The 24,640-nt window shown below is 47.9% G+C and overlaps 1 protein-coding gene across 1 annotated transcript; it reads left to right on the top strand.

The window, feature by feature from the left end:
* Window positions 1–1,623: 1,623 nt before the first annotated feature.
* Window positions 1,624–24,287, top strand: dhx36 (DEAH (Asp-Glu-Ala-His) box polypeptide 36). Its single transcript, XM_035384692.1, has 25 exons — window positions 1,624–2,279; window positions 3,015–3,163; window positions 3,450–3,639; window positions 3,996–4,034; window positions 4,971–5,141; window positions 5,703–5,782; window positions 7,682–7,756; window positions 8,590–8,756; window positions 8,861–8,942; window positions 9,095–9,235; window positions 9,445–9,550; window positions 12,192–12,279; window positions 12,843–12,898; window positions 13,109–13,173; window positions 13,589–13,732; window positions 15,559–15,676; window positions 17,091–17,189; window positions 17,461–17,634; window positions 17,800–17,886; window positions 18,093–18,176; window positions 18,863–18,962; window positions 19,053–19,143; window positions 19,837–19,957; window positions 22,371–22,523; window positions 22,997–24,287. The coding sequence occupies exons 1-25, from the start codon at window positions 2,022–2,024 to the stop codon at window positions 23,180–23,182; spliced, it is 3,024 nt and encodes a 1,007-aa protein (XP_035240583.1). The 5' UTR covers window positions 1,624–2,021; the 3' UTR covers window positions 23,183–24,287.
* The last annotated feature ends 353 nt before the right edge of the window (window positions 24,288–24,640 follow it).

Here is a 24,640-nt window from a genome sequence, read left to right as displayed (position 1 = left end):
AATTATTTGCATCCTTAATAATCATTTGAAATAAAATCCAAGAAATATAAATATGCATTAACATGCTACTCAGTCTGAACACTACACAGCCTACTTATATGAAGAGCCAGCAAAGTGGGATGGTTTGCAGAATGAAGGAAGATTGGTCATGTTGATTTTATCGGGATGAGCCATAGGACAGCAAGTGTAATTTTGCTGCCTCAGTAACATACAGTCAGATGACATTTTCCCAAATAGGTTAAATTGCGTTTCAGTTTAATATTCACCAATGAAAAATGGATCCCCTTAAAACTTAATCCAGATCAACTGATTTATAGATGAAAATGCAGCTTTGATTTCATTTTGAGTTCTTTTTATGCCAAAACTAGTTAAAGGTTTCCGCATAGTTTTGCACATTTAGCATAAATGTGCAAATAATATAAATTCTATACTATAAATTCCTCTATCTTCCTTAGACCTGGTAATTGATGTTAGTTCCCTGTAGAGGACATGGTTCTTAATCTCATTAACCATATATTGTATTATGATGAAATCTAGACTACCATGGACATTCATTAAAAATAAAATAAATAATATTTTCTCTGCAACATGTTTGCAGGACACTTTCAATATGTGAAATACTTACACATTTCAAGAGGATATCTGAGCAGTTGTAATATCATGTGAGTATGTTCACCTTGCCTCCTGGAAAATAACATTTGCTAATTTATTTTTTCAAATTACCATCTACAGTGTGTTTTAATTAACTACAAGGGCTATCAATGATTTATTCACCATTAATACTGCACTTTTCTGCAAACCACTGGATACTTGTTTGGCTGTAAATATATGATAAGCTGATGGCTTGCTGAAACAAGCAGAGAAAAGTCCACAAGGGCTATCTCCTGCCTCAGGCGGTATTTCCCATTTGTGACACCGGCTGAAGGAGTTACCCAGTAATTCCGTCCCCTGTTGTAGCACACAGTACATTTGTGAAAGCATGCTGAAATAATAATAAATAAATAAAAAAACATTATAAATCATTTAAAAAGTACACCTTTTTTGGATATGTTTGGTCCTATAGGTGCCTCCTTTAAGACATTGTCATTTGAACCATACATTGTACCGACAACATCTTGGTTAATCATTTTATTCCTTACAGAATGCTCGGAATTATAAGGGTAATTACAGTTCAGTGCATTATTAATGTACCATAATTTATTCATTTAGGAAAGTATAAATGTTCATGTTTCAAAAGTACCATATTTTTAACATGCATTTGCAAAGGTAATATGCCAAACAGTTCATGATAAAATGATAACAAAAAAATATAGTATACTACCCACAGTTACACCTCAATATCATGCTTCTTCGGTTATTTGGTGTACAAAATTCTGTCTGCTGGAATATTCCATTAGGGTATTTTCGTTTTACGTCATTTCTCAAACAGTACTCAATATCCTCCAAATTTCATAGCAGTCGCGTCGTGTAAATAATTGTAACCTACACTGGCAGAACGGCATTTAAATTAAAATGTTGTCATCTATTTTCAACGTTTTTTAAACTCACCGCATTGAGGATCAGCAACCAATCGTCGTTTACAGCGTATTTTTTGTGTTGACATCGCGTAGTTGATGTCGTCATTTAAACGCGACATGCCGGATATGTCTGTTTACTTTACCTGAAATTCATCAACCCTTACATTAGATACATATTTACAGTTTCACTAGTGCTTCTGCAAATTGTGTTATATATTTGTTTGGAAATTTTTACGTTTCATTGAGTTCATTTATGTATTTTGCAAATTCCGATTTTTGGTTGGTTAGCCTATTTCGAACACTGATTACCCAGCTACCATTGGATTGCTTCTGCAACCGTTGTTCTGTCTGTAGGTTAGCTAGCTAGCTGGCTTCCTAGGGACCGAAAATTGTATTGTTACCGCGACAGATAAGTTAGCGTCAGCTGACACCAGAAGTTCCAGACATCTAATAAACGGTGACTAGTCGTAGCATAGGTGCATTCGGACACCCGTACAGGACGGTATGAGTTATGGTTACGGTAATAGGCGAGGCCGACGAGAGGGTCGAGGATTTGGACATGGAAACGAGGATAGGTGGGACAGAGAAGCCGGGTCGAGCGGAGGGGGATACCAGGGAAACTCGGGCTGGGAGTCCCGGGAGGATCGGGGACGCGGTGGTGGCTCACGGGGTCGGCACCCGGGACACCTGAAAGGCCGAGAAATCGGCCTGTGGTATGCAAAGAGAGGAGGCATAAAAAGGAAAGAAGATGAGAGGAAATCGGCAAGTATTAATCCATTGAGTATTAATGACATTGTACACACTGGTACTAGGGCTGGAACATTTCCATGGGAATTAATGGGGAATTAACGACAATATGTGGGTATTCACTGGAACAAAAGTTAAATTGAGGGGGTTATTTGCACGGGCTGCATTCACCATGCCATATAGAAACAAACCTTTCACCTTACCATAAGCATGCATAATGACTAATAGAAATCAAAAATGGACTATTTAGTTTTGAGTTGAGCTTTAAATGAGTTTACTGTTACATGAGATTCTTTAACTGAATGACAAAAAACAGGAAAGTTGAATAATGTATTCCCTCTGTTGGGATAATGCACCTTGTAAGCAGAGGGTTGTATTTCTACTTAATTCCCATCAAATGGGATGCTGACAATTATCTGTACATGTGATGTGAAAGTGCACTGTATATGAGGTGGAAGAATTAAAAATTCAACTGAATATCTATTAAATGGGGATAGTTTAACCAAAACAGGCCACACTATCGATAATTACCTTTTTGTGTTACCCAGTAATTATACACTAAAACATTTTTGTTTTTAAAATTGGGTAAAATTCCAAAGCATAACTTCGCGTGGGAAGTTTTTGTAAAGTTACAGACTATTTTCCAACCCTTTGCAACGCTAATGCTCTGTATTTCTGTGTAAGCTAACTGACCCAGCTGATGGGATGTGTGCCAGCTGGAGGGTAAGATTGGTTGTGTTATTTGTTTAGAGAGCGGTAGTGCAGATGGACGAGTCTAGAGAGGAGCACATCACTAGACTGTTAAACACGGTCCAGAAAGAGCCTTGCGTTCCTGGAAGGGATGCCCACCCCTCCACGTCTGAGAGCTGGCGCTCAGGGTCCAAGACAGGTGGACACAGGTAAGTAACCCAGCAGTACTTATAATATCACTGTTTTTCAAATCTTTTGGAGAAAGTCTGAAAATACTCTTCAGTGTTGGTCCACCAATGTATGTTTACCTGAACGATTACATGTGGCTCAACCGAATTGCCAATTGTAATAACGTGCATTTAATTGGTTTCTAAAGTTTAACAGGTTGAAGATGGTCGATCTAATAGTTTTCTGAGTAGACTGTTGGTCAGAATGAAATCACATCCCAAGCATATGTACAGTCCTCCATATCAACCAGGAAATATGCTTTTTCAGCTACTTTGATGGTGAAGAGCCACCTCCAGAGGTTCTCAAAAAGCCAAGTCCTGCAGAAGTGAAAGAGGCAGTGAAAGACAAAGACCTAGAGTATCTGTTCCAGGACATCACCAGAGATTCCAGCCTAGACCAGGAGCTGAAGAGAGATCTGCTTAAGAAAAGAGAAAACCCAAAGTACACAGAGATGCTGGTGAGAGCTGGGAAACCATTATTGTCGTACAGACGCTGACAATGTCCCCATTGACTAGTCATTAAAAATAATGCTATTACAGTTCCTGAAATTGTGCTTATGACTATTGGCATGCATTCATTTGTTTTATAATCTGTATTTATGCTAATGGGGCTGTGGTGGTAGGTGGTACACAGGAGTACAGCGAGAGCTGGTCTGTCTGTTGGGTTGCTGCCAGGTTGACAGTTGTCTCCTAAAGACTGATGCATTCAGCACCATGCACAGTCACCAATAGGAATTTTCACTCGATAGGTACCTCCCCAGACTCTGCAATTTAGTATATATATTTATTTTATTTATTTATTTATTTTTTTCAGAATTTCCGGGAGAAACTTCCCTCGTACAAAATGAAAGAGGTAAGATAAACACAGACATTTTTACTTCCTTTTCCCTCTCAACACTGGAATAAAAACTTCTCTTTAATTATGATTGAGGTGTTCAGCTCCAAGCCATCAGTGGAACCAGATGTTCCAGGACACCCTTTTCCATTGTGACTTGAATTGCTTACATTTGTGAAGGTTTAGCATGTAATGAGCTACATCCTGGTGAAGCACTTTGCTTAAGGATACAACTGCAGTGCTCCCACCAGGCTGTTCAGTGTACAGCCTTTTGGTTACAAGCCCTACAACTTAACCAGCACTGCTGAGCAGTCCATCCAGTAGGTTACATCCAGCACGTTGCTGCCGGCATTTATAAGACCCACTCTCCCAGCCATGTGACTCTTCAGAGTGAATTATGAAACCCTCTGTCACTCAAAAGTCTCTTTAAACTCCCAGTTTTCCCAAGAGCAGAGTCAAGGATAAAACACTGAGCTCTTCCAATAAAACGACTCAACGGTTTTATCAGTCAATTAGGAAATGAAGGAAAGGTACAGTACCCTCTCTCCAGAAGGACAAGGTGTATATGGGAACCATTAAGAGTTGCTCTCATGTGTTTATTTGCTTTTTTTGGTTCGAGTACATTGTGGCATGTCCCGGCAGGGTTGGTAAAATATTGTGTGTTATTTGTCTACATGCTGTTAGATGGGTGTTAAGGTATAGCTTGGAGTCTTAAGAATGAGTGGTGGTCATATGATCAACTTTTGGTTTCTACTAAGCAATTGGAAAGGGTGACTGTAGATACCTCACCCCTGTAAGACCTGGGTTGAACTTTGAGAATACAAGAATCACCCCCCCCCCCCAGCCTGACTGGAAGCAAGCACTTGGAAGAGAAGGTTTTGTGAATAGCAGTGAGGTAATGCTATTTGGGTTTTACGCATAGCCGCCTGGACGGGTCTCTTCTCTTGTGTTTAGGAGCTGGTCCAGCTGCTCCGGGCCAACCAGGTTCTGGTGGTGAGCGGGGAGACGGGCTGCGGAAAGACCACGCAGGTGACCCAGTTCATCCTGGACGACTACATCGAGCGCGGCATGGGCTCTGCGTGCAGGGTGGTGTGCACCCAGCCCCGCCGCATCAGTGCCATCTCCGTAAGTTCACTTCGCCCCACGGCTGCGGGGGCCAACTGTGGGTACACTTCTGTAATGTGCAGCTTATACAGCGTTAGGGTAGATGCCCATATAAGTGCATTATCAGTATGTGGACACGTGAAAAGGATGTACAGCTGTTTTTTAGATTCTTGCATTACTGTGGAAATTTCTCGTGTGTGTCTTTGCAGGGTAGAGAGAATGCTGTTTTATTTGTCTAAATGCTGTGAGATTGGTGTAAATGTTCAGATCGGTGCCTTAGGAATGTGTGTTGATCATGTGATCAGCTTTTAGTTGCTACAGGCTACATACTGGACGTGGGTCTAGAGACCCTTGGTGACCTAGCCATGCTCTCATATGAAATGCCATTAATATACCCAATGGCCATAGGACTGTGTGTGTGTGTTTGTGTGTGTGTGTGTGTGTGTTTGGAGTTTCAGCAGTATCGCATTATGCTGCATCAGTTCTTACATGTCTTGGGTGTGTCTGGACCCGTCGCTTGTTCATTCTCACCTGTCTGTGGTATATTATGGTGTGTATTATTGTCTGTAATGTGTTTTTTAGGTGGCAGAGAGGGTGTCTGCAGAGAGGGCTGAGGTGGTGGGGGAAGGGAACTCCTGTGGGTACCAGATTCGGCTGCAGAGGTAAACGGACTGACCTGTCAATCACCTTCATTATGGAGTGCAGAGGAGGGGCCAAGTGAACGCATAGAAGGTCATGGGTGGCACTTTAACTTTGAGCGTGGCTCTCTTCCTGATTGATTGGATGCATTACGTGTCAGCCGTGTTGTGTGCGTTTGACGTGCTGTAAGTGCGTTCCTTTAAGCTGCTGGCACGAAATGTCTCCTCGTGTGATATTCTAGCGGGCGGGTTTCGTTCTCAGGCTTTGTGCTTTTCAGTGTTAGACAGCAGAATGGTTCCTTTTGTCTGCGAGAATCAAATTTCCGTGAGATTTCATTTGATATCATGCTTTTAAAGTAATTTTCACAGAGTGCAGTTGATGGATTTGCATACTGGTATGTAGAGCGAAAGCAAAATGTTTCGTGTGAGCCGTTTCACAAATAAAAAAAAAAAGTGAAGCTCATTTAACAGAATTATGCAAATTACCTTGAGTATAGACGACAGGTTTTGGGGGGGGGGGGGGGGCGTTGTAGTGCTTAAGGTCTCGGTTTTTTTTCCGGTGAAGTGAAGCAGCTTTCTGCTCTGTGTTTTAAGCGGAAGGGATGCGCTCTGGGACCGCGATTATAAGCGGGCGGGGGAGCGGCTCGCCGCGAGTAATTGGGTCTTTTTTGGCAGCGTGTCAGAAGAGAGGGTCTGGAGTACGTGCGTGTCCTCTCCACCTCACTGGCTCCCTCCATCTCTCCCCTCCACACCCCCCCTCCTTCTCCCTGGCTCTCCACCCTGGGGCTCTCGCTGCATCCCCGCTGCATCTCGCTGCCGCTAACTAGCGCGCGGGCTTGAGGATGACGGGGACTTTGCGCACGCAGAGAAGCGGCCCGTCTCGTCTAGCGCTAATCGGTTGCTTTAGCCGTCAGCGTCCTGCGCAGGCAGGCGAGAGGCCAGCTCTGCCAGCGCGTCCCTCAGTGTAACTGCAGCCTGGCCCGTGGTGCTTTGACATGCAGCCTGAGTGCTGTATAAACAGGGCCTGATGCGTCCCGCCCAATGAGCTGCATACGTCAGTCCCTTGGACCATACCCAGAATGCATTGCAGCAGAGGAAAAGAGGTGGGGGACCTACGGTGTTTTGTTCTCGCAAACAGGTCTTGTTGTTGAAAGTGATGAAAGCGTGTTCCGCACAGGTTGCTGGCGGGGGGTGTGGGTGGGGGGGTGGGGGGTGGGGAAGGTCGCTGTCAGGCCTCTGCTGAGTCTTACTGTATTATTTACCAGCGCATCGCTGTCTGAGTCACTCCTTCTCCTGGGCCCTAAAGAGTCAGAGTGTAGAATGACACGGTCGGCTCAGGAGAGAGGGAGGGGCAGAAAGCAGGATGTTTTTTTCTGCTGGGAGAGGGGAGGAGAGGTCAGGGAAAGGAGGCTGACGCTAGCGATGTTAAAGAGAGGAGGGTAATAGTCATCAGAGAGATCAGAGGGGATGGTAGAGGAGTTACATTTAGCAAAGCCGGCGTCACTTAGGTGTCACTTACCCTTTTCCACACGAATCACCTTCATTTAGTTTGATTCAGTGTTGATATTGATTCATACGCTGTTGCAGAAAAAGGTTTTGGTTTCGCTCAGTATTGTGTTGAATAGGATTCTATGTTGCATGGCATCTGTTGATGTTCCAGACCCATGCAGCCCTGTTAGTACACAAGGTTCATCTGCACTGGCTGTCCACGGTGTGACTGTAGCTCTACAATGGGAGAAAACCTAATTATCATTTGAAATTACTTGGATACACTGCTTAACAAATGAGGCCTCTGTGTGCTTTTACATTTATGTATTTGTTTTTTTTTTTTTTTCGGTGGGGGGCGGGGTGGAGGTTTGCTCCTACCTTCTCCCGCCCCGCTCATCTCTTGCGCGCTCTGTTTTTTTTGTTTTTCTTTCCCAGCCAGTTACCACGGAAACAAGGCTCGGTGCTGTATTGTACGACGGGCATCATCCTTCAGTGGCTCCGCTCGGACCCGTGAGTGCACACCCGCCTCGCTCACCTCTGCCCGCCTTTCACGCGCTTCATTCCCCTCCTCTTCAGCGCTCGCTCGCTCGCTCTCTCTGTTCTTGGCCGCCGCCTTTGACAGGCGGGCCTGTATTGTATCGGCGGAGCGCAGCGGCGTCCAGTCAGCGCGGCTGCTGGGATACGGGGGGGGGGGCGGGGGGCGGGGGCTTCCTCGAGCCCGTGTTTTTAGAAAGTGAATGTGCTCGGGGCTGATAGCTGCGTCTGAAGCCAACACAATGCTCCCCCCATTGACACAAGCTGAACATCGAGAGGACGTAAAACACGTGCGGCTTTCTTTGTGGCTGGCAACCATTTGCAGTTGGTTGCGAAGCTGCAAACAAAAGCATGATAATGTGGCGGGCTGGAGGAGAGGAGACCGAGGCTTTTGTTGTGAGGTCTGTGTGCTCCTGTCGCCTTTATATTTCATATTCCCTGATTCACTGAGGTGTTCATTACAATGTGGTGTGTATGATGTGGGTCTGAAAAGACCTCTGACTTATTAAAAAAGCAGCGCAAGAAAAAACATGACTGCTAAATACCCGGATGTTACGCCTGAAAATCTCAAGACTTTTGGGATGCTCCACTCTTGAAAATGCTTTGTCCTTCTTTCCGGATGTTTTACATTTTGCCAGTTGAACGTGTGCATCATGAAAGGTGAATGACTAACAGCTCAGCCCTCAGAGGAAGGCTGCTGGTTTTGCTAAACTTTGCTAAAGTCTGTTCTAGCCAGGCCTAACATTTTCAGTAACCCTGCCCCCCCCCCCCCCCCCCCCCCCCAACATCACTTATCATTTCCTGTTCAGACACCTGTCCAGCATCAGTCACCTGGTCCTGGATGAGATTCACGAGAGGAACCTGCAGTCTGACGTCCTCATCACCATCGTCAAGGATCTGATCCGTCTCCGCGACGACCTCAAAGTCATCCTCATGAGTGCCACGCTCAACGCAGACAAGTTCTCCAAGTATTTCGGTGAGAGGAACGGGCGAGTTTGCACCAACTGAGCGGAGAAAATAATGCTCGTTATGATAGTCTTTCTCTGCCCTCGCTTACGTTTTGTGCGTCCCTCTCCTCAGACAACTGTCCCATGGTCCACATCCCCGGCTTCACCTATCCGGTGAAGGAATACCTGCTGGAGGACGTGGTGGAGATGCTCAGGTGAGACAATGACTGCGGAGGAAAAATGAGTAGAACTGGCAACCCGAGGAGTGTCCCAGGTTGCATTCTGGGAAACGGAGTCTATTTTTTAATTAAAAACCCAGAATCATAGGTAGCGCTTACTCTGCTGCTCTCCTGCGCCCGGTGTGCAGGTACCGGCCGCAGAGCCAGGACCGGAGGCCCCGGTGGAAGCGGCGCTTCATGCAGGGGCAGATGTCCCGGCCGGAGAAGGAGCAGAAGGAGGAGGAGTACAAGGAGAGCTGGCCCTGCTTTGCCCGTATGCTGCGGAGCAGGTGAGATGCCCCGGGCGGGGACCGGGGGGGGGCCACGCGATTGACCGGAATCTCACCGTTTCCGACCCTCGCGACCGGCGCCTTGTTCCTGGCGGGTGGCTGCAGGTTCAAGTCCCTGCATTGTTCTGTGAAACAAACACATCTGTCCTCGTCTCTCACATGGCCGCCCGCTAAAGCTGCACTTTGCTTTCTCTCCTTGTTTACCTCAGATACTCAGACAGCACGGTCGATGTGCTGGAGGCCATGGACGATGACGATAAGATCGACCTGGCGCTGATTGTGGAGCTGATCCGATACATCGTATTGAACGACGACGTGAGTCGTTTCTTGTATTCTTATCTCGGGAAATTTGTAGGGCTGTTACTCAGTTTTCAGTCCATCGGTTGATCATTAAAAATGTTGCATCATTTCACAGTTTCATTTTAAGTAGGAAAACAAAAGCAGTCGGGTCAATACCTTGTTAGTATTTAAGATGGCGTGAAATGCTGCCAACAACACTTTCTATTTTTACACAGTGTTATTGTTACAGGCCCTGTTGCTAAATCCTAGCAATCAATATTATGTTATTTTGGTAGCTATTTACAAGCGATGAGAGAAATATTTAGGGAGGCACTATTCTAAGTTAACTTGCAGGTTAAAAAAACAAAACAAAAAAACTATCAAGGTAAATATATTAAAATTCATTACGTCCAAATATTCATTTGTGCTCTTGGAATATTCATCCTTTCCAGCCTAAAATGTACGGTGTCTTGAAATTGAATGCACTTTGGCTGCATATGTCTTTGCTGTCCCTGCTGCCAGAAGCATCAGCGATGGTACAGATCTGCTGATCCAAACGTGATCCAGCTCCCATCTGTCCTCATTAGTTCCCAGGTCGCAAAGCAAAATGTTACTGCATTTCCTAAAATGAAATTGAAACTGAAGAAAATTGTAAGGATGCATTTATAGCTGTATTTTACATCTCACTGCTCAGAACATACCACGGGAAACTCTTTCTTAAAGGTTAAAGTCCAGACCCCTAACAGATTTTAACATTTAAATACCCAAGTTAGAAAAATGGATCAAAACTAATCTGCGTTTGGTTTGTTGCAGCCTTTTCCCCCCCTGCAGCTGGCTGCCTTGCTAAGTAGGTCATGGGCTTGGCCTGTTGTTTAACAATATATATTTATATTTTCACCATGAATATTTTATCCAAGTCAGTGCATAGCTGTGCCCAGAGATGGACATATCCTCCAGCACTTTAAGCGCCTCGATCAGTTTGTGACTGAAAAAGTGCTCATATGTCCAAGTCTTAAGTTGACAGGCAATGCACTTCAGTGATTAAGGAAACAGGCTCGGGGGAGGCATTTCAGGTTAATGGGAGAGTTGAACTGCTTCTTCGAAATGGTCTTCTCTCTTCTACTCTCCTCTCCATTTCTCCTTTCCTCTCTCCTGTGTTCCTCTCATCCTCTCTTGTCTCCTCCCCTCTCTGGATATCTGGGCCAAGATAAACTGATTAAAAGGTACTCAAGCCTGGATCTCTGACGGACTCCGAGTCCCCTGGTGGTTTGAGCTCGGGCTCTGACATCACTCGGTGCTCTCCTATGGAGAGTCGGGGCTCAGCTCTATTAGTGGCCGCTCTCATCACCGTCCCCTCCGAGGGACGGCTGTCTCTGTGACTTTGTCTCTGGGTTCAGGGAACAAGCCAGTCTTTTTGTCCACTGATACCTTTAGCCTCCCCTGGCTTTTCAGCTAAAGACCCAGGCTCCAGTGCAATCTGCCGGATTAGCACTATCACATCTTCTCCCCGACCGATTCTTACAGTCCTTTCTCAGATAAAGCAGAGGAAATGGTTCGGTATCAGAATGTTCGCACATAGATTACCCTACTTTTTCCCCCTCGCTGGATGTCCTCATCCAGGGCCACATAAATGGCTTCTATTTTTACATTGTCCTGCTGCAGAGCTGAAATTGAGCATAATGCAGCTGGTGAAAGGCTGAGTGCTTTAGAGGGGTCTCGGCTATTCGTTGGACTGATATTACGGACTGAATCCATCTGCTGCTTTTCTCTAAGTAACCCCCCCCCCCCCCCCCGCGTAATGAGCTGGCGCAGTTCCTGCGTCACTTCTGCCACCGTGCCAGTCCCAGATGTGGAAGGCCGAGATTAATTACCATTAATTAAGCATCGGGTTTGGGAATACCGAGCCGAGTCTGGTCTCGCAAGCGTCAGGAATGTGGGTCACCGATCCCTCGCGCGCCAGAACACACACTCCTCCCCACCCCACTGTTTTATTTTTATTTGTTTGTTTCCCGTTTTGAAACGAGAGTGGCTTCACGCTTGTGTAGCACCTCTTATCCAACCTGAAAATTGTGGTGGGGGGGGATGGGCCTGAGGCAGGGGGGGCGGGTGGAGGAGAGGGAGGGGCCGTGGAGCGGGTGTGGCAGAACGGCCTGCAGCGGAGGGGCTGAAAATAGCAGCCGGAGACAGCTGGAGCAAACGCAGCGCACCGTCCTCTTTCGGCCCGGTTCACTGGCCCCCAGCCTCCATCGGTTTCACCGTTTCTTTCATATCTGAAATACCCACCCGTCCTTTTTTTTTTTCTTTGTTGTTGTTAATTACAACTGAAAGCTCCTTTTCAGCGAATCCAGACGTCCAATTCCACACAATCGTCAGGAAGCGGTGCACTCTGCTGTCGATTTCTGTGCGCTCGATTGTGGAGGGGGGGGAGGGGGGTGGAGAGAAAAGCGCGTCTAAAATTACATGGAAAACAACAGGACCCTTTTTCCTTTTTTATGCGTGTGCGCATCACACACAGGGCGGTACTGATCTGTCCTGTCAGCAGTGGCTTATATATAGCAAGCTATGAAATTTAAGTTTGTTCTGAATATTGATTAGGAATAGATGTTTATTTTGAAATGGTCAGTAATCTGGAATTTGTGTGCGTGTGTTGTTTTAAATGCACGGTGCTGCGTTTCAGGAAGGGGCTATTCTTGTCTTCCTGCCTGGCTGGGACAACATCAGTGGGCTCAACGATCTTCTCATGGCCCAGCAGATGTTCAAGTCAGGTAACCACACCCCCCACCCCCCTACACCACACCCCTATGTAATTAGCCACACCTTCCCCCCTACACCACACCCCTGTTTAATTAGCCACACCTCCCCCCCACACCACACCCCTGTTTAATTAGCCACACCTTCACCCCTATACCACACCCCTGTTTAATTAGCCACACCTCCCCCCCCACACCACACCCCTGTTTAATTAGCCACACCATCCCCCCCACACCACACCCCTGTTTAATTAGCCACACCTCCCCCCCTACACCACACCCCTGTTTAATTAGCCACACCCTCCCCCCCACACCACACCCCTGTTTAATTAGCCACACCTTCACCCCTATACCACACCCCTGTTTAATTAGCCACACCTTCACCCCTATACCACACCCCTGTTTAATTAGCCACACCCTCCCCCCCCACACCACACCCCTGTTTAATTAGCCACACCTTCACCCCCACACCACACCCCTATGTAAGTAGCCGCACCTTTATATCTACACCCCTTTTCGCCGCATACTGCATACTTGTTCAAATAAACACACAGTAAAATTACTTTTTTCTTTTCCAGAAAACTTTGTCATCATTCCGCTACACTCTTTGATGCCCACTGTCAATCAGACTCAGGTAAGCATGCCTCTTATTCTCAGATAAATAAAAGCCCTTGAAATGTTACGGTAAAGGAGCTTTTCTCTGTGCGGGTGCGGGACGCGTGAGAGTATCATGTCTGGCTATTGACGGGAGCTGCGTTTGATGTCAGTGAGCGATTGCGTTTGATGTCAGTGAGCGATTGCGTTTGGTGTCCGTGAGCGATTGCGCTTTCCTCCGCCCTGTCAGGTGTTCAAGAAGCCGCCTCCGGGCGTGCGCAAGATAGTGATCGCCACCAACATCGCCGAGACCAGGTCTGTCAGCGCCTCCGTGCGTGCCTTTTATCTGCTCTTCATGCCTCAGGCCCGCTCCCGTCCAAGATCTAAAACCGGAGCTGTCACACCGATTCGGGGAAAGCTTAAACGGGCCCCTCGGATTGGTTAATTACGGGCCCTGTAACCGGTGCTGTCACCACTTTAGATTTAAGGCGTGATGGCACCCAGACTGCTGATTAATTCACAGCACTTAATAATAATAATAATAATAATAATAATAATAATCTGTCTTCATTTAATAAGCAAATAAAAAACTTTTTGAAGGTACTTCAGATTTGTTTGTGTATTTTTCAGTTCTCTATAATCTGTCTCTGTTAAACTGAAATGATTGTGAATAATAGCATGCTGGGTGCTAACTGCATTCGTTTCTCTCACTCTCTCTGCTGCCCCCCAGCATCACCATCGATGATGTGGTGTATGTTATTGACGGGGGAAAGATCAAGGAGACGCACTTCGACACCCAGAACAACATCAGCACCATGACGGCCGAGTGGGTGAGCCTGGCCAACGCTAAGCAGAGGAGGGGCCGGGCGGGAAGGTACGCACTCCGCCCGCTCGCCCGCGGCTCTGCTTCTCCTCCCTTCATTTCTCTCTCTCTCTATCTCCTATATTTTCAGCCAGGCCATCTTCTGTTTATTGGCTTCTTTCTTTCTTCGGTTTGATCTCTTGCTCTCATCTACATCTCTCTCTCCTAAAATGGGTCCCGTACAGGTTTGTACTGAGTCAGAGTTTGCCGGCATTGTGGTTAAAATTTATTTTTGACTCTAACAGCTCATCGTTAAGAGCGTAATCAAGAGTAATCAGGTCGTCTTAAAATAAAGAATTGATATCATTATTCGAGGTCCTTTCTTTGTGTTCGGTTTACGTGGGGCCTGTCATAGACACCGAGTCCCACTTTGGAAACGTCAGAGGAAGACGTCACTGACGTCGCAGAATGAAGGTTTGCTCGGTGACTCAGAAAAAAACTCGGAGTTTGGGGCTGGCGGTCGGGGCCAGGCCAGATATGACGAGCGGCGAGCGTGAGTGACGTGTTCGTGCGGGGAGGGCGGGGCGTCTGCTTCCTGGGGGACGGGCCGGCGAGGGTAAAAGGGCGAGGTTGATGCTGGCGCGCGTAAGAGAGCGAGGATGGACACCACTCTCCCCGCGGGGGGGCGGGCAAGGCGTCTTCACGTCGCCTCTGGTTTTAAACGAAACCCCCCCCCCCCCCATGCAGTTTAATATGCGCCAGTCAACAAAAAGCACCCCTGCAATCGCCGTCTCCAACCATCAGCGATGTTAATGTGGCTGTGCCGTTGCATTATTCATGAGGGGAGAGGAGCTGCAGGTGCACAACTGATTTAATGCATTTTTGTGTTTTTGGGGGCGAGGCAGCGGGGGTTGGAGGAAGTTTTAAATCTGACGAGCGGCTTCAGACCGGCGTTAAGAGCTCCTCTCTCCGTCGCCGGGCAACGAAAGGAAGGCGGGAGCGGCGTCACGTCGCCCCGCGGAGCCCGCGCCCCGGCTCGGTCGGTCCCGGCCGCGCCCGGTGTGCGCCCGCTGGGAAGAGGCGGCTGAAACGCGGACGCCGCGCGTTCCCGGTGTCCAAGTGTGTCCTCGTGACCTCGGACAGGCCTTTCGGCCAACCGCGGCGGGCAAACATGGCGGTGCCCGCATGGTCCGATTCGCCCGGTTGTCCCGGAGTGCCTGACCGCACCGCGCAGGGGTCCAATCCGTGTGGTGCGTGCGTGCAGGCGGGCGGGCGTGTAGCTTGCACGCTTCGTGTATAAATGGTTTACCGAGTGCATGTCTGTTGTGTTCTCTCTGTTAATTTTTATGTTGACTTCCCATCCAGTGGAGTATTTCTCATCTGCGTGGTGTTTATTACCCCCCCCCCCCCCCCGTCCAGATAGAGAAAGTGTGTGTGTGTGTACGTGTGTGTGTGTGTGTGTGTGTGTGTGTGTGTGTGTGTGTGTGTGTGTGTGTGTGTGTGTGTGTGTGTGTGTGTGTGTGTGTGTGTGTGTGTGTGTGTTTGTGTGTGTGTGTACGTGTGTGTGTGTGAGCGCAAATGCGCATAGTGGTTTGTAATTGTCAATTAGGACAGGGCACGAGGATCATTTACTGTACTGCCAATGAGCTCATCCAGACAAATTGCCCTCACACAGCCAGATGCATTGCTGAGAGCTTTAATCGCTCTGCTGCGGTCGTCTAATTGCAGTGTCGCCGCTGTTCGTGCTCGAGCCCCGCCCCCGCGTGCGTGCGTGGGCCGGGGCCTGTAAATGCTGTGCGCTCCTGCTCGGTTACAGTTTCCTCCTCTTTGCACACTTTCTCTCTGGTGGTTTAGAGACCCTTAGAGCCGGAATGGAGGTTGTTTGTGTGTCTGTGCAGGGTTTCCCCGGGGAAGTGCTACCACCTGTACAACAGCCTGCGCGCCAGCCTGCTGGACGCCTACCAGCTGCCTGAGATCATGCGCACGCCGCTGGAGGAGCTCTGCCTGCAGATCAAGGTACGGGTGTGCGAGGGGAAAGGGGCGGGGCGAGAGGGTGGGGGAGGGGAAAGGGGAGGGGCAGGGGGATGGGGGAGGGGAAAAAGGGGAGGGGCAGGGGAATGGGGGAGGAGGGGAGATGGTAGTGTGGCTGAGGATGTGAGGGTGGCAGCGCTGAGAGGTTAGGATGTCAGTGCTGAGAGGGGTTGGGTTAGGATAGCAGTGATGGGGGGTTGGGTTAGGGTAGCAGTGGTAGGAAGTTGGGTTAGAATAGCAGTGCTGGGGGGTTGGGTTAGGATAGCAGTGATGGGGGAGTTCAGGTCAGGGTGGCAGTGCTGGGGGGTGGGGTTGGGCTGGGAGTGGTACATAGCGTAAAGGCGGTGGGAGTTGGCGGGGTGAGAGGAGAGAACATTCATTTCAGACGTGACTGCAGTGCTGTGGTGCTTGCAGACCACCAGGCCCTGCTGATTATTTACTGAGATGAGCTCATGTGGGGAATCTGTCTCTCTCTCCTAATGGATTTGTGTGAGTTTTATTGTTCCCAAACAGACGGGTGTGTTATTGAGCGCATTATTAATCACTCCACTCGTCTGCTCTGAAGCTCACAGGCAGCTAGCCCCAGCAGTGCTTCTCACATTCATATTTATGAGTGCTGCCTCACCGACGCGCTCGGGTCTTCTGGCATGGGTTCATGTTTCATGTGAAGTTATTGTCAGGTGACTACATCTGAGGAAAAAATAGCTCCGTCTTATAAATATAAATATCTGTGTTCAAAATAACCTGCTCTAGGGGACAAAAAAAGTTTTTCATGTTTCTTAGCAAGGTGAGCGCAAAAAATATCTGCGCTAAGAGCTGTATTTAGTCCGCTTTCATCTGCAAAGTTGTATTTAGCATCCTTTGAGTTAATGTGATATACTGGAACAGTTTGTACTAGAAATAATCCCACGGGACGTACATCAGGTGAACGTAAATGCTTGAGATATATGCCTTGTAACAAACTGAATGTAAACACCCTGATTGAATAAGAGGATGTCGTACCGACAAACCCGTTAGCCTTCTCTGACTATTGGGATGAGAGGAGTGCAGCCGAAGCGTGATTTGTGGCACGATCGTAGCCTTTTCTCTGTGATGTTCCATGCGGTTCCTACCTAAATGTTACCTGGAGAAGGTTAGCAAGGTAATTCTAATCTATTCAGAGCAGTTCATATTTTATTGACTCTGTAGTTTGAAGGTGAGAAAATTAGATGTGTAGACGTTGACGTGTTACGACTTGAGCAGAACTGAATTCTTGTGAGGATTGTTCTTAGGTGTCATGGATGGATTCTCGTGTCATTTAAGAGGATGCCGCACCTGTTGGGAAGCTGTCCCAGGCCTGTGTTCTAGCAGCAGACGTATTTTAAGTGTTTGGACCGGTTCTCCATGCTGTGCTGTGCAGATCCTGAAGCTGGGAGGGATCGCCTCCTTCTTGCGCAAGGCCCTAGACCCGCCCTCAGAACAGGCAGTCCAGCTGGCCATCACACACCTCATGGATCTGGTGAGAAAGGGGAGGGGCAGTTCACATGGGGGGGAGGAGCGATTCAAAAGGGGATGAAGAGGATAAAGTGCGGGTGGGGAAGAGTTTAAATGTGTAACTTTTTTGCTTGGGACTCGTATGCGGGTGCAGAGTCTGGATATACTGTGTGCTACTGAATAGTCTATCTGTCCTGAAGCATTTCGACTTTAATGCAAAGGCCATTCATTGCTTGTTCTGTTGTATTAAGGAGTCTTATTGTGTATTAGCAGAATGTTAATGTGTTTGTGGTCAGAACGCTTTGGACCGCAGCGAGGAGCTGACTCCCCTGGGGTTCCACCTGGCCCGCCTGCCCGTGGAGCCCCACATTGGGAAGATGATCCTGTTTGGAGCTCTGCTGGGCTGCCTGGAGCCCGTACTGACCATCGCTGCAAGCCTGAGCTTCAAAGACCCCTTCTTCATACCACTGGTACTGCTCTCTCTCTCACGCTCTCTCACCCACGCACACACAAACGCACACAAACGCGCACACACACACACACACACACACACACACATACTGTACACACATACATACCCGCACCCACGCACACACATAAAGGTGTTATGTGTTCTCTGCTTTTTCCCCCCTCAGGGCAAGGAGAAGCTTGCAGACATGAGGAGAAAAGTTTTGTCCAAAAACTCCAAGAGTGACCACCTGACCATCGTTAATGCCTTCTGGGTATGATCACTGTTCAGAGGTTTATGGGGTCACTCTGAATCTACTTAAACCTTTCTGTGCGTTTCTCTCATCCTGTCTTTGGCAGGAGGGTGGGGTTTCCCAATAATGTAGGTCCCTGAGGTTCAGGGATTGTGAGGTTTGGCAGTGTAGCATTCCCCCCCAACCCCTTAACCCCTGAAAAAACATTGGAAATGTTCACTTTTCAGGGCTGGGAGGACGCTAAACGACGGGGCGGCAGATTCGAAAGGGAATTCTGCTGGGACAACTTCCTCTCAGCCAACACACTCCAGGTGCGTCACGGAAACACAACACGAGGAGCTGCTAAATGCAGAGGGAAATCGGCCAATAAGCTGCCCTCTTCCTGAATGATAATAATAGTAATGATAATAATAATACATTTATACTGCGCATTTCCAGAGCCCAAGGTCACTTAACATAGTTAAACGGCAGAAATGCACACCATCAGCTGTCACATTACCAAATGGGAGGAATAGGAAACGCTAATAGAGACAAAGCTGGTAACCTTGAAGAATATCCAGTTACAGTTATACAGACGAAAGGGATTATTTTGTGTGTGTGTTGTGCATGGATGTGTGTGTGTGTGTATGCATGCGTGCGTGCATGCGTGTGTGTGCGTGTGGGTTCATCAGCGGTTAAAGTTGTTTAAAGATAAAGATGTTTCGCTTGGAGCTGAGTCAGCGGGAAGTTGAATGTGCGTGTGATTGAATCAGTCCAGAATGTGATAAGCATACAGGTTGACGTAAACACTCCCGTGAACGCAGAGTATCCAGAAAGCTTGCTGCCTTTCTTCAGAGAAGCACTAAACAGATTTGTTTATCTTTCCACTACAATGGTTAATGTAATTTAAGATTGAAATGTTGCTCTACCTGAGAGGGCTTGATGTGGTCCTAGGTTTCAGTATATTTGCTGCAGATGGTCTGCCGTGTCACGTGACTTCATCCTGTCACTTTTGCAGATGCTGCACAACATGAAGGGCCAGTTCGCTGAGCACCTTCTGGGCGCAGGCTTTGTCAGCAGCAAGAACCCCAAAGACCCCAGCTCCAACATCAACTCCGGTAAGCAGAGGAACATGTGCCCGACTGAGCGTCTGACCGTGCGTTTCTGCCGCTTTTACAACGTCTGCCTGTCCGTGTGCCTCTCCACAGAAAACGAGAAGCTGATCAAAGCCGTTATCGTCGCCGGGCTGTACCCCAAAGTAGCCAAGATCCGCCCCAGCTTCAGCAAGAAGAGGCCCATGTGAGTGTGTGCCCTGCTGTGTGTGTGTGTGTGTGTGTGTGTGCGTGTGTGTGTGTGTGTGCGTGTGTGTGCCCTGCTGTGTGTGCGTGTGTGTGTGCGTGTCTGTGTGTGCCCTGCTGTGTGTGTGTGTGTGTGTGCGCGTGTGTGTGTGTCTGTGTGCCGTGCTGTCTGTGTGTGTGTGTGTGTGTTGTATTTGTGTTTAAGTGGCGGGTATGTTACACGTAGCTCTGTTTTGGTGGAGGGAAAAACAGTAACTACATAATAACATTTAATAATAGTAATTTAACTTACAATGCAACACAAGAATGACTACTGAATCAATGGAAATTCATGCTGCCTTTACTGACTCTGCACTTCTCCACTGCTGAGCAGAATGCCTGAAGGGCTCGTTTTGCCTTTTTAATATATTCAGGGAAGTTTTACGCAAAGCTGGGTATCTGCAAGATCGAAGAACGCCAGTGTGTGTGCGAGATCATCGGTTGCAGCTCTGAATCTTACAGAGAGTGTGAGTGGGGCACTAGTGTAGTGTAGCAGTTAGAGACTGCCTTCAAAGTTCTTACCCAAGAGGTGCAGACTAAATTCCTGTGAGAACTGCCATTGCATCCTTGAGCAAGGAGCTAAACATGGAGGACTTCAGTAAATGTCTAGCGGTATTAAACTTTCGATTTAGATGTTCTTAACGTTGTTTTCCAGGGTGAAGGTTTACACTAAGTCAGACGGAAAGGTCAACATCCACCCCAAGTCTGTGAATGCTGAAGAGACAGAGTTTCACTACACCTGGCTCATCTACCACCTGAAAATGAAGACGAGCAGCGTGAGTGTGCTACACCTCTGCATGTACTCTTCCTCTAGTCCACTACGTCTACACCGCTGAGTCTACACCTCTGCCTCTACACCACAGCGTCTACACCACTGCTTCTACACCACAGCGTCTACACCGCTGAGTCTACACCTCTGCTTCTACACCACAGCGTCTACACCGCTGAGTCTACACCTCTGCTTCTACACCACAGCGTCTACACCTCTGCTTCTACACCACTACGTCTACACCGCTGAGTCTACACCTCTGCATCTACACCACAGCATCTACACCACTGCCTCTACACCACAGCGTCTACACCACTGCATCTACAGCTCTGCGTCTACACCGCTGAGTCTACAGCTCTGCATCTACACCTCTGCGTCTACACCAATGCGTCTACTACACCTCTGTGTCTACACCTCTGCATGTACTCTGCCTCTACACCTTTGCGTCAATACCACTGAGTCTACAAAACTGCATTTACTTCTGTGTGTCTACTCCCCTGCAGCTACACCAATAAACAGAAGGCAGTCGCTCTCCACCACAATTTAATATTCAGTTTCCATATACAGAGCCATCAAAGAGTAATGAATCATCCCTCGTCTGTTTTTGCAAGTCGTGATAAATCATTTAGGCGGAATGCTTTTTTTTTCCTCTTTAGTTTTTGGGGTGGATTTATGGTCAGTTCTTTTTCTTTTTTGGCCACATCTAGAATTGTTTCTGAAGGTTGTAAATACTGTTATCCCCCCTGCATTAATCTTATTCGGGCAGACTGCCCTGTCCAGGGTGATGTTGAATTTCCATTGCTTTACTCGCACAAAAACTCTGACAGCCGCTAATTGACTACAGGTCATACAGGCAAGCATATCACTCATAATAAGGAGATCCTGCAGGATACGGGTGCAGCGGGTAGCAGGCCAGGCAGGTTTGATAGTGAGCTCTCGCCATTTTCTATTTTCTTAATTCATAAGATATGAGAAGGTTCCATCTCCATTTGCTTTCAAAACGTGGCTTTTGCAATCTAATTCAGTCCGATTTAAGGTTGCATTGTGAGAAGGTTTCACAAGGGTACCCAGTTAGCGCTCTGGAGATTTTAAAGCTGCAGCCTCCATTTTGTCACCACTGGAGCTGGGACTCACGTTGGCAGAGGAAGAAGACGGGGGGAAAGTAGCGTTTCTAAGGCGAGGTGAAAACCCGAAGTGCTTCTCACTCGGTGGTTTTTGATTGGAAGCTGGCAGCGATCTGTGAGGTCAAGATCCAGGAGCTAAATCTCTGAATACAAAGGCATGGACGCACATGCGCACTCTCTCTCTCACACACACGCACACACACACACACACACGCATACACACACAGGGTCCTTTTTTATTCAGTGTTAATTCACCCTGCCAGTATTATCCAAGCACTTTTTGTTCTCATCTTCTTCCAAAGAAGGCCAAGGTCAGGTAACTTTCTCAGAGGCATAGCAGCTGTGTTCTAAACCAGATTTGAACGTACAGCCTTCCTGTCTCTATATCGCGCTCCTAGATGGTGCCTTGTTCATTCAAACCTCTGGGCTTGTGTAGGCAGGTGGAAAGGCGAATGTAAGCGCACATTGTGCGTGCGTGTCTGTCTGTGTGTGTGTGTGTGTGTGTGTGTGTCTGTGTTGTTGCCTCCAGCCTTCTCCATGTCGATTCAGTCTTCATCATTCAGACATTGATGTATCCACTGCTGTTTGTACGAGCCGTGCCTTCAGCCTGGTTCTCCAGCTCTCAGTGTTAGAGAGAGGGTGATGGACCCGGGGGCATCTCTGCAGGGGAGGGGGGGGGGCAGCTCAGCCTGGTTCTCCAGCTCTCAGTGTTGGTGAGAGAGCCATGGACCGGGGGCATCTCTGCAGCGGGGGGCAGCCCTGCCGCGGGCTCCATTCGCACCTCAGGAAAGACGGGATGGGAAATGTGTTCACTTCACACGTTAGCAGAAGCCGGTCGGGCCCCGTCGGGCCAGATGGGACGCTGGCAGCGCGATGACTGCTGGTTCAGAGGCTCTCTGAAAATGGACAGGCGCGTCTGAGCCAGGAGAGGACGTGTTCAGCGGGGTGTATCTGCGAGGGGCGAGCCCGTCATCCAGACGGCAGCTCGGGGAGCGCGTTTGATTTCCTGCGGCTCACAACCTGGTGTCCGTGCGTGTCGCTGGTGTGTGTGTGCGTGTCGCTGGCGTGTGTGTGCGTGTCGCTGGTGTGTGTGTGCGTGTCACTGGTGTGTGTGTGCGTGTCGCTGGTGTGTGTGTGCGTGTCGCTGGTGTGTGTGTGTCGCTGGCGTGTGTGCGCGTGTGCGATGTTGAGCCATCTTACAGAAGAGTCGGGCGCACAGTGCTGAAGGACTGTTGTCACACGTTAGAACACTTTGCTGTGTGGAGCCTCATTGCGTTCTCTGACCTCTGACCCCAGATCTTCCTGTACGACTGCACGGAGGTGTCGCCCTTCTCGCTGCTCTTCTTCGGCGGGGACATCTCCATCCAGAAGGACCAAGACCAGGAAACCATCGCCGTGGACGAGTGGATCGTCTTTCAGTCCCCCGCCCGGATCGCACACCTCGTCAAGGTGACTCTCGCAGCCGGCTGTAACGAGCTGTGCATGCGACCCCCACCCCCCCACACCCCCCCCACCCCCCCCCACGCAACATCGGTTTAGTCAGCTGAGCTTTTCAGTGGTAGCGTAATTAAATCCAACCGATGAACTGGTTAATATATTCGGTTGGTACTATTGTTGCAGAACTGACCTTACGGCTCATAGGTTCAAATCCAGTGGTGCATTGCAAGTAAATGTACTTGCGCATTTATTGATGCAGTTTTGTGTAACAGAATAAATGAATTAAATTTATATCAAGTATAAAAAATCAACACTGTTCACACTGACCAATTGAGCCTTGGTGGAGAATGCATAATAAGATGTAGCGATACCTCAGGTTGCACCTCATATTGTTTCAGTTGAAGTGCTAACAGAAACTGACCAGCTGTTGTCTTTTTACCCTCGTCAAAAAAAAAGATCTCATTAAAACGAAACATTTTTTTCAGGATCTGAAGAAGGAGCTCGATTCTCTTCTCCAGGAGAGGATTAAAAACCCTCAACCCGTGAACTGGAACGACACCAAGTCCAAGGACTGCGCCGTCATCTCGGCCATCATCGACCTCATCACCACCCAGGAGAGCCGCTCTGGCCAAGGCGCTGCCCCTAGAGGCGGAGACAGCTACTACGATTAGCTGGGGCACGTGCACTGACCTTGGATCAGTTTCAGCACTGCTGAAACCCCCCCCCCCACAGGGTTTTTTGAGGTGCTGAACAGAAAGCAGATCAGCAATGATAGAGGCTTGACAAAATGTTCAAACTGATTTTTCAGTTTTTTTTCTTCTTTATTTAACAATGGAACGTTGCAAAAGGACTGCGCACGTTAATGTTGAGGATGATTATTTGTATCTCTAAAAAACAAATGCAAAATACAAAAGTGAAAGTGTTAGACCTCACTGCTCGTATATTCTGTTATTTGTGGAACTTTTGTTTTATATAGCTTCTTGTGCATCCGGTGTACTGCAGTCTTGTTTGACCCCGTGTAAAAGCTACATACGTGTGCATTCATGTTTTTTTACATATGAAGTGGCACAGGGGCTGCTGGGTGGCTTATTCTTTTTAGATAGCACGCTGTAGTGTAAGGATGAACCCCACAGCCTGATTGAATCCAGACTGTGGCAGTGCCGTCTGTGGCCGATAACTCCATTGGGCGACGTGCAGTTGGCAATCGCTGCCCTCCAGCACCCCCTGCTGGTGGATCGGGCACTGCATATGAATTTACTTCCTCCGATTCCACTCCACGCGAGCGTAGCTGCTGTCAGTGTGTCAAGAGAAGCAACTGGGGACGCCACGTTACGTAGGAGAACCACGGACGTGTCCGTTCCAGAATCGGCGGTGGGGTTGCGCTCGAATGAGCCTGCGTTCGCAGATAATTGGACAAGTTCAGTCTGACGTTGCGTGCCAAGTTTTTATGATAAAAAAAAAAAAAGGATGAGTGGCACAGTTGAGTCATGTTGAATTTCCCCCCCTCCCTTCACCCCTCACCCGTGCTAACCTATTAAAGCTGGCTGAACGTCGATTCAGACCGTCTTTCATGGAAGCAGCTCCTGTTTGTACCTCTTAAAAAAAGATAGTCACACCAAGGTCAGAACACATTGTCAAAATGATAGTTTCAGTCTCTTTAAATGCAAAAAAAAAAGTACTGGAAGCCTTTCCGTCAGTTCTGCATCACAGCTAAATGTCATTTCAAGGTTTTGAGTCAGCAGAAAATAAACTTTATGTGCACCTTTAGGAATTGAATACATTGCTTTGTGCTGGTTTCCTTTGATGCATAAAATGAGTAATGACAGCTGGAATTAAACTGACCTTTCATTTGCATAACCTTAAATGAAATGTGCACCAGGCTTCTGGATGAGGCATTTCAGTCTGTGTCACTGAGGATTCCGTGGGCCAGGCTGTTCTCTCTAGTTGTTTGCAGAGTCCATTAACTATGAACAACAAGCTTCTGGACACGGTTCCCCCTGACCTTGTGAATGAAGTATCGCTCACTTTCTGATCGTACAGCCTCCCCAGCAGTGCGGTAGATCAACTATAAATGTAGCTAGAATAATAAGCCCGTAACACACAACGGAAAAATGCATTCGTTCTGCAAG

The sequence above is a fragment of the Anguilla anguilla genome, chromosome 12 (genome assembly GCF_013347855.1).
Source record: "Anguilla anguilla isolate fAngAng1 chromosome 12, fAngAng1.pri, whole genome shotgun sequence".
In the NCBI taxonomy this organism is placed as follows: domain Eukaryota; kingdom Metazoa; phylum Chordata; class Actinopteri; order Anguilliformes; family Anguillidae; genus Anguilla; species Anguilla anguilla.
The sequence above is the reverse complement of the archived record's forward strand: the minus strand, read 5'-3'. Positions and strand labels throughout refer to the sequence as shown.

What these genes read in the sequence shown, in the direction of transcription:
- dhx36 (XM_035384692.1), top strand. Translation starts at nt 2,022, where the DNA reads ATGAGTTATGGTTACGGTAATAGGCGAGGCCGACGAGAGGGTCGAGGA. An exon ending in TCTCAGCCAACACACTCCAG is followed by an intron (nt 18,177 to 18,862) that starts GTGCGTCACGGA and finishes TCACTTTTGCAG; the next exon opens with ATGCTGCACAACATGAAGGG. An exon ending in TGAAAATGAAGACGAGCAGC is followed by an intron (nt 19,958 to 22,370) that starts GTGAGTGTGCTA and finishes CTCTGACCCCAG; the next exon opens with ATCTTCCTGTACGACTGCAC.